A 14033-nucleotide genomic window follows, 5' to 3' on the forward strand; every position below is an offset into this window, starting at 1 on the left:
TTGCCTATGATGTATTGGGACACCCTGGGTAACTTATTCAGATATGCAACTCAAGGTAGAAATAAAGTTACATACCTCGTATCTGAATAAGTTTAGTTTTCCAAATTCCCTCTTTTCTCGGTTTCCAAAAACTTTGCCACCAATTTATCTTATATCATATATTTCAAAATCCTGTTGATTTTCACAACAACATTTTCTCCACCAATTCTTGATAAATAAGTTATCTACAAATTTGGGATTATCAATTAGGTGCAGCTTAGTAGTATGGTTCCTAAAATTACCACAATGTTTTCATTACTGCTTAAAAAGGGTTCTAAGATACATAGATCCTCTTGGGATTGAAGAGGAATTGCGACAGGGAAATCTGGAACCTCGGCATCATTCACTCCAGGGGTATTGTATTGCTCCAAGAGAGCTGAAATTTGGACATCTTGCTGTTGAAGGGTGATCAACTTCTGTAATGCCTGATAGCCTGTAAACAAATATATAATTATGCAAATAAGTTGTTTGAATATTTGGCAATTCACCTTTTGCATCGATTTGAATACTTTTGCAAGATTTAGAAGTCAACTTCAGTGGCTGGTGACTTGTTGCAATTATTGGTGACTCTGAAGGTGTTTGAAGAAATAAGGATGATGGTGTAGATAATATCTGATAATTTTGCAGTATGTTTCCAACCTGACTTGCAGCAACAGTATGCTCAGTTTGTTGAACCAACGAAGACCCCACTGTAAAACAATGTTATTTGGAAATTTGAAACCTCAACACTGAGCCGTATCAGGGTAGGTTTCTCAAACACAGGTGTCGAATGACAAGTGGGCATTTGCCGTTAGCTTCAGTGAAGAAGTGGTTCGATAAGATGTCACTGAATTTAAAGTTATTTATGGGCGCCATATAAATACCCGATTTCGCAAACTCAATCTTCCAATTTACCAACTCTGATTGAAACAACAACCGTAGTAGTAAACTGTAATATATGCTACGTACGTTGTGAATGCACCGTAACAGGATCCTGACAATTGACAGTGCCTAGAGGGGTACTGGCAATTGAGGTTCTAGAGTTAGGGTTTTTTCACGAATAAGATGTCGGGTAATGGCGTGGGCCAAATTTTGTATTGTGATATGAATTTTGATAATAAATAATTATTTATAAATTACACCTTTTGTTGTGTGAATATACAATAGTTTGGCGACGAGTCAGGAGTCTGCCATAAGTCAGGTCAGTGAAAAAGAAAATTGTCGGTTGAAAGTAAAAAAAAAAAAGATGTCATTAGTGGGATCTATAGAGCATTTCAATGTCAATGGAGGCGATTTCGAATCGTACAAGGAGCGAATGGAACAGCTTTTCAAAGTAAATGGCACAAAGGAAGAAGAAAAAGGTCCCTTATTTATAACATTAATTGGTCCGGAGGCATACAAATTGTTGAAAAATCTTATGCGTCCTGAAAATCCGACGACGAAAGCTTATAAAGATATGGTGAGCGTGTTAGAAAAGCATTTTACACCAGAAGTATCAATAATTGCTGAAAGGTATAAGTTTAATAGTAGAAATCAACAACCAGATGAATCCATATCTGAAGGGATAGGGATAATTTTGAATGCTTACCTCTAATTGTTGTTAAAACTAGTGAATCTTTCAAACCATTGTTAGGTAGAAACTGGTTGGATGAGCTTAAACCAGCTTGGAGATCAATGTTTAATTTTGGTCAAATTGTCAAAAATAACATAATGCCTAATGTTGAGAAAGAAAATAATCATTGTAAGTGTTTTAGGTCGAATTATAAGTCAATCCCAAATGTCAATAATGATTATAATCGGTCGTCAGTTGCAAAAAGTCAAGGTCTCAGCCAGGGAACAGAGCCAATGTGTCAGGGAGGTTGGAAAAGGAACAATATGTCATTAAAGTCATTAAATTTACCTGCAATATGTCAAGTTAGGGAAAATGATAACCCTACAACAGGCAATAATCCTAGTTCCCCAAACAGTCTAAAATTGTCAACTAATAAGTCAAGTTATGTTCTGAGTCATGTTGAAGTTCAAAGTATGTTAAAAAAGTTTAAGAAGTTATATCCAAATATTTTCAATAAGGATAGAAAAACACATATTAAAGGTTTTGAAGCTAATTTAGTAGTCAAAGAAAATGCAAATAAGATTTTTCATAAAGCTTATTCCGTACCTTATTCATTAAGAGAAAAAGTAAAAGTTGAACTTGAAAGTTTAGTGTCAGAAGGTATTCTTATTCCTGTTAGTCATGCAGATATAGCTAGTCCTATAGTGGTAGTCCCAAAGAAAAACAATACTATCAGAATTTGTGGGGATTTTAAAAAAACTGTTAACCCAATTTTAAAAATGGATCACTACCCTCTTCCAACTCTGAATCATTTGTTTTTCTCAGTATCAGGTGGAGTTATGTTTAGTGTGTTAGATTTATCCAATGCTTATTTACAATTGTCAGTTAGCAAACAAAGTCAAGAGTTATTAACAATTAATACTCACATTGGATTATTTCAATACACTAGATTACCTTATGGTATCTCAAGTAGTCCAGCTATATTTCAGTCAACGATGGAACAAATTTTGAAAGGGTTGGAATTTGTAGGTGTCTATTTAGATGATTGTGTAATTTCAGGAAGAAATTTAGAAGAATGTATTAAGAATGTTGAACTAGTATTACAACGCTTTGAAAAACATAATATCAAATTAAATTGTAACAAAAGTATATTTTTTCAGTCAGAAATTGAATTTTTAGGACACACTTTGAGTAAAGAAGGTATAAAACCATTAAAGTCAAAAGTAAAAGAAATTATGGATGCGCCTGTCCCCACTAACTTAACTCAGCTTAAAAGTTTTCTTGGGTTGTTGAATTTTTATTCTAAATTTTTACCTCATTGTTCAGATATCTTGAGTCCACTGAATGACCTACTAAGGAAAAGCCAACCTTTTAAATGGGGAAAGTCTCAACAGGCAGCATTTGAAAAATGTAAAGGCATGATTAAGAACTGTGTTACTTTAACACACTACGACCCTAATAAGGAACTTATAGTGGCTGCAGATGCAAGTCCATATGGGTTGGGAGCAATTTTAAGCTTGGTAGAAGACGGTGTTTGTAAGCCAATCCAGTTTGCATCTTGTACGCTGTCACCATCAGAAAGAAATTATGCTCAAGTACAGAGAGAAGCGTATGCAGTCGTGTTTGCAGTTCGCAAGTTTCACAAGTTTTTGTATGGAAGAAAGTTTACCATTTTGTCTGATCACCAGCCATTAAAAACCATTTTTGGAGAAAAACAGGGGTTGCCTACTTTAGCTCATGCTAGAATTCAGCGATGGGCGGTGACATTATCGGCTTATAACTATGAGATTAAATACAAAAAAGCTAGTGAGATGTCAAATGTTGATTGTCTTTCGAGATTGCCGCTTTCTGAGATGTTCGAAGACAGTAAGGTAGAGGACCAAGTTTTTGCTTTCACATATGAAGATAACCTGCCTATTACGGCAGAGCTGATTCGTGAAGAGACAAAGAAAGACAAATGTGTGAGTGAAGTCATTGAAAACATTAAACATGGGTGGTCTTACTGCAACAATGAAGAATTGAAGCCCTATTTTCAAAGAAGAAATGAGCTGAGTGTAGAATGTGATTGCCTAACTTGGGGAAATCGAGTGGTAATACCAGAATCCCTAAGAGGTGCACTGTTGGAAATTTTACATGAAAGTCACCCCGGAATTGTAAGAATGAAACTGAGAGCTAGAAGCGATTTTTGGTGGCCAAATATCCACGACCATATTGAGCAATTTGTTAATCAATGTCAAGCATGCCAAATATTGAGTAACCGTGAAAAAAATGTCAGCATATCAGCTTGGGAAAAAAGTGAGAGAAACTTTTCGAGAATTCATGTTGATTTTTTTGATTTGGAAGGCTACAAATTCTTTTTGATGATAGATACCACGTCAAAATGGTTAGAGATTTTTCGAATGAATGGAACAAATGCTCTAAAGACAATTGTAAGACTTCGTGAAGTTTTTAGTAGATTCGGTCTACCTGAAGTTTTGGTGGCAGACAATAACCCCCTTTTAACAGTGACGAATTTCATCAATTCTGTAGATCCAATGGAATACATGTAATTAACACACCACCGTATCACCCAGAATCTAATGGCAGTGCAGAGAAATGCGTTTCGACAGCAACAAAATCTTTGAAAAAAGTATTTTTACAGGATGAATTGTCAGTATTGAACATTAAAAAAGCTATGGAAAATGATATTTTCAACCGAAATTTGTATGAGAAATGCGATTCAATTGAGCATAAGTTGGATAATTTCTTGTTTAATTACAGGAACACTCCAAGTACCGTCACAATGAAGTCACCGGCCGAACTGCTATTTAAACAAGTTCCCCGAACTAAACTAAACATGTTTCATCCAAAATATTTAAAAGGGAAGGTAGAAAGGAAAAGAGAACAAGTCGTAGCCCAGAGACAAAACAAGGGAAGACGTGAAAATATAATGTATTTAGTGAATCAGTCAGTGATGCTATATATGACACAGCTGAAGAAGTGGGTTACAGCTAAAGTTTTAAAAGCAGTTGGTATAAATTCTTACTTAGTTATGACCTCAGAAGGAAGAGTTCGGTATGTTCACGCGGATCATTTGAAACCAACTTTTCTACAATTTCCAGAAATAGATGTTTCCGTAGATGGATCAGGTAAAACAGATAAGTCGGCGGTAGAAAACTTCCAAAAGTCGGATAGGCCTGAGAGTAATAGTGAAAACCTTCATGAGCAGAAATCTATAGAAAATCAAGGTTTAAAAAATAATGAGGTTCCCCCCTCAGTTGAAGTAGTTGACCCAAAGAGTTCTGTTAATCCTATTACACCTATACCTAAATCTCTTGCTAAAAATGATAGGGTCAGGGTTTCCTCCCCCAAGTATTCAAAGACATCTCCATCATTGGTTCGTAAATCTCAAAGAGTTAGTAAGGCTCCTGACAGGTTGGATTTGTAACCGTGGCTGGGATCTTGGAAACAAGCTAAGTGGGAAGGAGTGTAATATATGCTACGTACGTTGTGAATGCACCGTAACAGGATCCTGACAATTGACAGTGCCTAGAGGGGTACTGGCAATTGAGGTTCTAGAGTTAGGGTTTTTTCACGAATAAGATGTCGGGTAATGGCGTGGGCCAGATTTTGTATTGTGATATGAATTTTGATAATAAATAATTATTTATAAATTACACCTTTTGTTGTGTGAATATACAATATAAACCAATTTGTCAACAACAATAATCATAGTTTTTCATGTAGTACAGGATCTTCAAACATTACCCTATAAAAAAATTAACCACTGGACTGAAAGCGTAAGTATTAAAGTATTAAGAAGGCATTGAATATTCAGCAAAAAAAAACAATAAGCTTTCTCAATTCAACGAATTGATATACTGGCATATAAATGAGAGTAGCAAGCAAATATATAACGTATGACGCAAGTAAGCAACCGTTATCTAACTCTACTGATACTATAAGCAAAACTAAGTAGGCTCTATTTGGCAACTATAAATGAATCAATATCGAGCAGAAAAGGAAGGAGAATGCATAAATACCATTTCCAATAAGGGGAGCAGTTCCGCTAAAAAACGTAGCTGATATAGCTAAATTATTCAAAAATATGCAATTATATACAAATGGCGATATTACCAAATTATATGCATTTACATCTCTAACAATTATGAAATATAAGTTAGCCACAAAGCAACGTGATATCTCAGCAATAAGCAATCAATAAAAAAATTACATTCAAACTTGCGTGCTCCTCGAAGAGTATGGCACACACCAATTCGGTACGATTATCTGTAGTGCCCTGTAAATTGGTAATATTGGAACGCCCTGTATATTCCACGGATGAGCGATAGCCCCTTTTAGATATTGTACATAGCCTCTCAATGTGTTCAGAATTCCAGGGATTATTGGACTCCAAAGACCAATAGGAAAAAACTGCCCGAAGAGGAAGTTCAAATTGTAGAACTCTACAAAACTGAAAAATGAAATACCCTTTTGACTTACCCGGTAAAAGCAAGTAAAAGTACAAACCCCCAATGAAACATTGAAAGACAAAAAAAGATGTTTTATCCACTACGAAACATATAGTCACTCCCTGTATAAGTGCAGCACCCTCTTCAAAGGAGGCAGCAGTTTCATTGTCTTCCAAGCCAGTATAGTCAGGAATTCAGACCAGAGACAATCTGTTAAGTCTTCCTATCGAGGAGAATAGTTTTTGACAATTTGCTACCAATTTAGACGTTGTTCGGTTGGAGCTAAAGAGCTTTCAACGCCGCTCGACTGTCCGAAAATATTTTCATTGACTTGTGCATGCGGTTATATTTTTCCAACATCTCCGCACACAATTCAGTAGCGTAAGTTCTCGATTGAAATACAGTCGCATAGGTTCCTAGGCAGGTTAATATCTCTGTCCTGGGTCTGCGACTGAAAACACCTGCACCAGAACCGGAAGGTGTTTTTGATCCATCTGTGAACCAACAACTAGCTGCTCTTAATATTTCCTTCTCCCGGAGGATCCAGTCGTCTCTACTCCTTGTTTCGAAATAATCAACCTGCATTACGAATTGATATAGCCTACTTCCTATTAATGCTGCTAATAATTCCAATCGTGGTAAAGTAACACTTTTTATGGGACTTATCCTCCATTTAGCTTGTATTAGATGACATACGCCAACTTACTTGCATCACAAAAAATATGCATGCATGAAGCATTTCGCTGGGATAATTTCCTCAGATTGTTTAGAATCACAATATATTTTTTCAACTTCCACGTTTCTTGTAATAGTAACTTTACAGGGCAAGTGAACCCAATTGGGTCAAAAATGCGTTTTGCTGCTGATAATAAAGCCCTCTCTGTAGTTGGAATGTTTATTAATTAATTTGTCACCTCACAAACCACAAGAGGAGACTAAATCATCTGTCGGTAACAAATAAGACAGATGGGTATCCGCGGCTAAGCTAAACAGTGGAGACGGGAGTGGGTTAAACAACTTAGCAAATTTCAAGTAGATCTTAATGGGCGCCAGGTTAATTTAATCCTCCAGATACCCTAAGTAACTCACAATATCAATAACTTACCAATTAATATTGGAAATAAAAGATAAAGATCCCCAATATGATTTATTCAGTAATCCTAACTTACATGGATTAACCAACAACGCTTCTAAGACAACAATGCAATATTCACACTACTACGCGATGTTCAAATGTCCATACAAGAGCGCGGTGTATCTAACCACGAATTCAATCAGCCATAAATTACGGTAGTAACGACGCTCAAAAAAAACTACAATACGTCGAGTAAAACTACCACGAAAATTGAGTAGGTGAAATCGTAAATACTAGTATCGGATGGTAAGACAAACTCGTTTGCGTCGCGTGAGCTCAGGCGTAGGCGCATCGGTGTCAATCAGCAATCGTGAAAGGAAGAATATACCTCAATTTCCGTTTCACAAATATCTATGTCAATCAGGTATCAATAAACAAACTCTTAATCAATAAACGATAAACAAACACTATATCAAACAGGTATCAATAAACAGAAGGGCAAACAATTATTTAAATATCTCAGTATAGCACAAATTTTCAAATAAATCAATTATAACTTGCGTGCTCCTTTTGGGCCACCCGGTATATGGTGTTAGGCTACCCTGTAGTTCGGCGGAGGTGGATCACCCTGTAGCACCGGAGATGGATCACCCTGTAGCACCACCAAGATAGATCACCCTGTAGCACCGGTGGATCACCCTGTAGTACGGCGGAGATGGATCACCCTGTAGCACCACCAAGATAGATCACCCTGTAGGGCACGACAAGCTGGACCAGTAATGGATCACCAAATAAGATCCAGAAAGAAAATAGGGAAAAAAAAAACAGGAAAACAGGAACCCTTAACGAAGACAAAAAAAAGCAGGAAGAAAAACCCCTGGCCAAGGGGTTTTCTATACGATTCTTCGTGTGCGGTGTTCTGCACGGAAGTCCTGCTGGGACTTGATGAGTGACTGAGGGCCTTCTGTTTCTTATGAATCTAATTTCGGAAATCCTTCCACCTGGCACGAGTTCGGTAACCACCACAAATCCTCAAAAGAGCTTAAGTTTCAGACTGCAAATATCCACACCAAAATGACCAATCAGTCTTCCACTATACAATCCTGACTTGTAGAAATAATCCCCGTGAAGGATGGCACAAATACAACCAAATATATCCTACAATCAGTCTGATGGTACCCTTTGAACTCCGAACCAAGCTCACCGAAGGCTAACTTCCAAATACTAAGCGACTGCCACATCTGACAGCTAACCAGTTGTTGCCACAGTGCATCCAATCTACACTACAAGCACCAAGGGGGCGCTGTGCACAACATCATACATCTATCAATTCCTCCACAGCTACTTGAGACAATATCAACAAGTCCATGACCCATCAAAACTCCTTCTCAAAGCAATGCAACCCTTAAACAACCCTTGACAACTTGAGTAACCGATCAATCCCTCACCCGTGAACAACTGTAGAACTAGTTCGGTGTAAGTCGACGGAACGACACTACGAAAGTTCGGCAGATGTCAACCAACAGCTGTCTCTTAACCTTGTTTACGAATATTTACAAAATATATTGTTCCAACCTATTTTCAACTATTTACCAATCCTTATTCATGCGATGGAATAGAAACATACAAGGTAAGTCGCCACATCCTTCCCTTTCAGTACAAATATTAGAGCATTCGTATTATTCAGATTATTTACCGAAAATATCAAACAGTATTCAGAAACCAGAGCTAACTAATATTGTTTTTCAGGCGATATGGCTCTAATATGTAGTAATCCTTCTGGAAGTGATGAATAACAATCTATGCAAGAAATATTCTCGGAAAGGTATAGAGAATAAGGCAGGCAGCGGCTGAAAAATGATAGGCGAAGTAAACTGAGAAACAAACAATAACAACTATTTCAACCTAGCGAGGAATTTCGGATCTCCAACGTCGATTGGCAAAAGGAGAATGCGTAAGTACTGGTCAAGCAGTTAGTCAGGGAGCATACATTTATTCTTATACATTTCAGGTATGGTTTTCTATGGAACGGAAGATTCCCATTACTATGATGTTAAATGAATAAAATGAACTTGTAACTGAATTACATTGTTAATATCCTCTGAATAAAGATCTTAAAAGGTAAGGTAGTGTTTTTGAAAGGTCACATAAGAGCAGTTTGATCTAGTGCTAAATTGAAACGTAACAACTTCTTTGAAAATGTAGGTTGGGCACACTGACAAACCAGATGTGTCCCTAGCTGTGACGAAAAGTTCGTCATCAATAAATGACAATTCTGTCGATTCCATAGTAAATAAACGAACAAGATCTACAATATTTACAAGTAAATTTAGACCGTTACAAATTTAATACATGGACATCGCATGACAACGTATCATTTTCAAAATTCCATTGTAACCTCAGTACCGAAGTTATGTTCCCTTTTATGGGTAATTCTTCATAATTTTTTAGAAAAATCTGTGGGCCATTGTGAAGCCATCCCCTTAAATTCACCAGATGACATCAATATTCTAGCTTCTGAAATGAATTTTTCAAATTCCTCTCTAGTATCAACACTAGTTACACAATTATCTATATAAAAGGAGTCCATGAGTTTCAAAGCTGTTTCTTTTAAATTTTCAGGGGACATTTTTAAATGGACTTGATGATATACCAAAAACTACTCTAGTGTGGCGATAAAATTCCATTATTTTTAATGAAGAATCTTCCCAGCAGAGAAATACAAGCATATTTCTATCTTCTTCAGCTATACTTATTTGCAAAAATGCCTTTTTGATGTCAGAAATTACTCCAATCATCCCAAGATGAGATGATCCCAATTTGAGAAGAATTATTGGAATGAGTTCAATCATTTTTTATCGACCTTTTTTTTGGGTAATGGTTACCTTCCACAATCTGAAAAAATATAAAAATTATAATGGAGAACTTTATACAAGTGTAGAAGGGCAAACTTTTTAGTTTACCCGATAAGTTACTGCGTAAAAATCAAAGTATTTTTCACAAAGAAAAATCTTCTATTTATCAGTAACTTGTCGTATTTCACAATTTTGCCTATCAAAAAAATATTAAGAAATTATACTTATCTTTTACGTTTCGGAGGCCAAAATCTGCCTCCGTCTTCAGAAATGGATAAAAAATCGAATTGATATGCAGTTATTCCTTTTTTGAGAGCTTATTTCTTTACTTCTTCGACAGATGTCAAAGAAGTTTTGAAATATGAAATTATGTCAATGTTGTTGATTGACAACTGAAATATTTGATGTAATACAAGGTACTCTCCGATATCAGTTTGTTGCCATTTCGTCACTATCCAAAGTTTTCTTCAAGATGGGTAGCCAAGTACGATCTATTTCTAAGGAGCTATTCGAGATACAATTCTCTCCAGACATGAGAATATACGCTGATTCTTTTAGCTTACGTCTCTTAGAATGAGGCTCATTGGTAATCTTTCTTGTCCTATTCCATTCCACCCGATGTTCACCGTCTGATTTTAAAATGTGTTCTGATAATTTTGATCCTGTCAATTGTCTATTTTTTATATAATCTCGATGTTCATTCTCACGCACTTTCAATGGTCTTGAGGTTTCACCAATGTAACTTTTACCACAAGAACAAGGTATTTTATAAATACAATTTTTTGTTTTTTCTTCAGTGTTGTTGGGTTTTGTATGTGTGAGTATAGATCTCAGTGTATTTTTTGTTCTGAAAGTAGTTCTAACATCATATCTATTTCCAATTCGTCTTATTTTTTCAGATATTCTTGGAATGTAAGGTATAACGTTAGTTGTAAAAGGTGTCGTTGGATGTTGAGTCGGTAATTGTTGAGTTGGATGTTGTTGAATTTGTGAAGCTGTTTGTATGTTCGTTTGGTTTTTAATTGACTCTTTATTTTCTATTGAATTTATTGTTGAATTTATGAAAGAATCTGGATAAGCGTTATCTTTCAAAACAGATTTAATTAATGATATTTCTTTATTGAGATTTTCAGTTGAGTTGCATATCATTTTAGCTCTTTTGTAAAGGCAATTTATTATACCTTTTTTAACACTCGCATGATGATTTGATGTATAGTGGAGATATCTATTTGTATGTGTTTTCTTCCGATAAACATTTGTATCAAGTTGATCTGATGACTTCTCCAACATTACATCAAGGAAAGGGAGTCGACCATCTTGTTCAATCTCTATTGTGAATTTTATTGTCGGCTCCCGCTCGTTGATATAATTCAAAAAAGTATTCAGGTCATCGTTGTTTCTATTCCAAATAGCAAAAATATCGTCAACGTATCTCCACCAAACTTTGGGACCATTCTGATAAGTTTCAACAAAAGATTCTTCAAAATACTCCATATATATGTTACTTAAGATGGGAGATAAAGGGGAACCCATAGCCATGCCAAATTCTTGTTGATAGAAATCATCTCTATATTGAAAATAGGTTTTGTCTATACATAATTTTAAAAATTCTAATATAGAATTAACATCCAACTTCGTTCGATGTTTTAAAGTTGAGTCATTTTCCAACCTGGATTTGACAATTTGAAGAGTTTTATCAACAGGAACATTCGTGAAAAGACTTTCAACATCAAAGCTCATCAGAACATCACCATCACTGAGTGTTATGTCTTTAAGTTTATCTATGAAATGGGTTGTATTTTTTAGGAAACTATTACTGTTTCCTGAAATTGGTTTCAAAATTTCCAAAAGGTATCTTGCTAATTTCTGACAGGGAGATGCAATGGAACTTACAATTGGTCTTAAAGGAACATTAGGTTTATGTATTTTTGGTAAACCATAGAAATGAGGAGGTTTACTAAAATGAGAAATTAGTTGAGTGCGTTCTGTTTTGGTTAGCATGTCTTTATATTTAGCCAATGTTCTATAAATTTTTTGTTCAATTGATTTTGTTGGATCATCCTTTAGTTTTTTGTAAACGTTTTTTGTTATATTATGTGTTCGGTATGTTGTGTTCGAAATCAACTGAGATAATTTATTTTCATAATCGAGGGTATCCATTATCACTGTGGCATTACCTTTATCAGCTGGAAGTATTTTGATATTAGTATCTGAACGAAGGGATGTTATTGTAATTCTCTCATACTTATTCAAGTTACTTCTAATATGATGGGGTCGTGACAAAATGTTTTTACATTCAGATCTGTAATCACCAGATATTTCAGGTGGTAAATTTAGGGCTGTTTCTTCTATAGCAGTAACTAATTCAAATGTTGGTACTATTTTTGGAGTTACTGAGAAATTCAGTCCTTTGCCCAGTAGTGATTTTTCATGAATATTGAGAATTTTGGATGACAAGTTAATTACAGTTTTTTCTGTAAATTGTTGGTTATTTTCTTTATTACTGAAAAAACTTGTTTGTTTTTCTTCCAGTAGTTTTTTAAATTTATTTATGTGAGTTCTATTTCTACTTTGATTGAAAGAGTTGAAAGATTGTTGAATGCAATAATAAATAAATAATAAATAAATAAATAAATAAATAAATAATAATAAAAAGTTTGCCCTTCTACACTTGTATAAAGTTCTCCATTATAATTTTTATATTTTTTCAGATTGTGGAAGGTAACCATTACCCAAAAAAAGGTCGATAAAAAACCGATTTTTTCCTCCACAAAAAATGACTTTCGTTGAATATTTAAGAGTTCAATCATGTTTTGTCCCTTCATCAGACAACTATTTGAAAAATTTCCGTTTTTATCTTTAGATAATGCATCAAACACAGGTCTAATTTTTGTTGTGGAACTTGAATCTTTCATAACTGGATGATGCGGAATATAATATTCTCCTTTATTCTGTATATCAGTATGTATTTGTTCAATAATGCCTAACTTTTCCCACTCCTTAAAAACTTGGTTATACTCCTGATATTTTGCTAAATTATTTAACCGTTTAGTAGTAGAAAAAAGCCTACTCTCTGCAATTTCTCTATTATCTAATAATTTTGTGTGATTATCGATCCACGGTAACTTTATTTCATACCTATTTTCTTCATGACGTTGTACTGTTTTTCAAAATATTCAATTGCCTCCTTTTTTATATAAACTGGATCCCTCATCCCCGAAACATCTAAACTCCACAAATCAGAAAGTGTACTATCATTAAAGCAACAAAGAGTTTCTGTTGTGGGCAAGTCACGATGGATTTGCACTAAATGTAAGTACATTTGTGCCATTAACTACTGATGTCTACAATTGTAGACAATTTTTTTTTCGTACTACCAGGGGTGTGAATTCTAAACAAATGTTTGAAGTGTTTACAAATATCATATTTGGACAATATATTACCAGAAAATAATGTTTATCTCTTGAAACCAAAACTCGTGAGTCAAAGGGATATGGAAAGATTTATCCGATTTGAATATTCACCATAAAAGAAACCTCAAATCCATTCCAGACCACTTATTGAACGTTATCAAAAAATTTTTGGAAGTATATCCAACTGCAACTCTTCCCCTGATGATGAAATTATGGATTTTTTCTCGAGTAATAATATAAACAATCACAACTTCTCCCATAAAGCTACTGATGATGATGAAATCTATAAGTTTATTCTGAACATGAAGTCAGATGATGTAGGACCTGATGAGATAAGCATTGAAATGTTGCTGTACTGCTGCCCCACAATCCTTCCACATATCACTCAATTATTCAATCACTGCATATCGACTAATTCCTATCCATCCATCTGGAAGCAAATATTCTTTCGTTGGCCAAAAATTCTAACCCCGAAAACTTAGGTGATCTCCGACCAATTAGCATCTTATGTGCGCTCTCAAAAGTTTATGAAAAAATATTGAACTTGCAGATGCGTGATTATCTGAATGACTTCGATATATTACCGGAATGTCAATCAGGGTTCAGACCTGACCACAGTTGTACGACTGCTCTCCTGAAAGTTGTGGAAAATGTGCACAGATCTATTCA

At 35.1% G+C, this 14033-nt stretch overlaps 1 protein-coding gene and 1 long non-coding RNA gene across 2 annotated transcripts; both read left to right on the top strand.

The window, feature by feature from the left end:
- Positions 1-1264: 1264 nt before the first annotated feature.
- LOC111506614 (retrovirus-related Pol polyprotein from transposon 297) lies at positions 1265-4997 on the top strand. Its single transcript, XM_074175741.1, has 3 exons — positions 1265-1477; positions 2731-4115; positions 4331-4997. The coding sequence occupies exons 1-3, from the start codon at positions 1265-1267 to the stop codon at positions 4995-4997; spliced, it is 2265 nt and encodes a 754-aa protein (XP_074031842.1).
- Positions 4998-8446: 3449 nt separating this feature from the next.
- LOC141483362 (uncharacterized) lies at positions 8447-9221 on the top strand. Its single transcript, XR_012466038.1, has 2 exons — positions 8447-9050; positions 9108-9221. It is a non-coding gene; the product is annotated as an uncharacterized lncRNA (long non-coding RNA).
- Positions 9222-14033: the final 4812 nt, after the last annotated feature.

The sequence above is a fragment of the Leptinotarsa decemlineata genome, unplaced genomic scaffold (assembly GCF_025532065.1).
Source record: "Leptinotarsa decemlineata unplaced genomic scaffold, Ldec_3_MD MMD2_P_RNA_scaffold_14, whole genome shotgun sequence".
In the NCBI taxonomy this organism is placed as follows: domain Eukaryota; kingdom Metazoa; phylum Arthropoda; class Insecta; order Coleoptera; family Chrysomelidae; genus Leptinotarsa; species Leptinotarsa decemlineata.

Bases quoted from the DNA above. Each gene is read 5' to 3' on its own strand.
- LOC111506614 (XM_074175741.1), top strand. From the start codon at position 1,265: ATGTCATTAGTGGGATCTATAGAGCATTTCAATGTCAATGGAGGCGAT. The intron at 1,478-2,730 runs GTGAGCGTGTTA...ATATTTTTTCAG, and splicing joins CGAAAGCTTATAAAGATATG to TCAGAAATTGAATTTTTAGG. The intron at 4,116-4,330 runs GTAATTAACACA...GTTTAATTACAG, and splicing joins GTAGATCCAATGGAATACAT to GAACACTCCAAGTACCGTCA.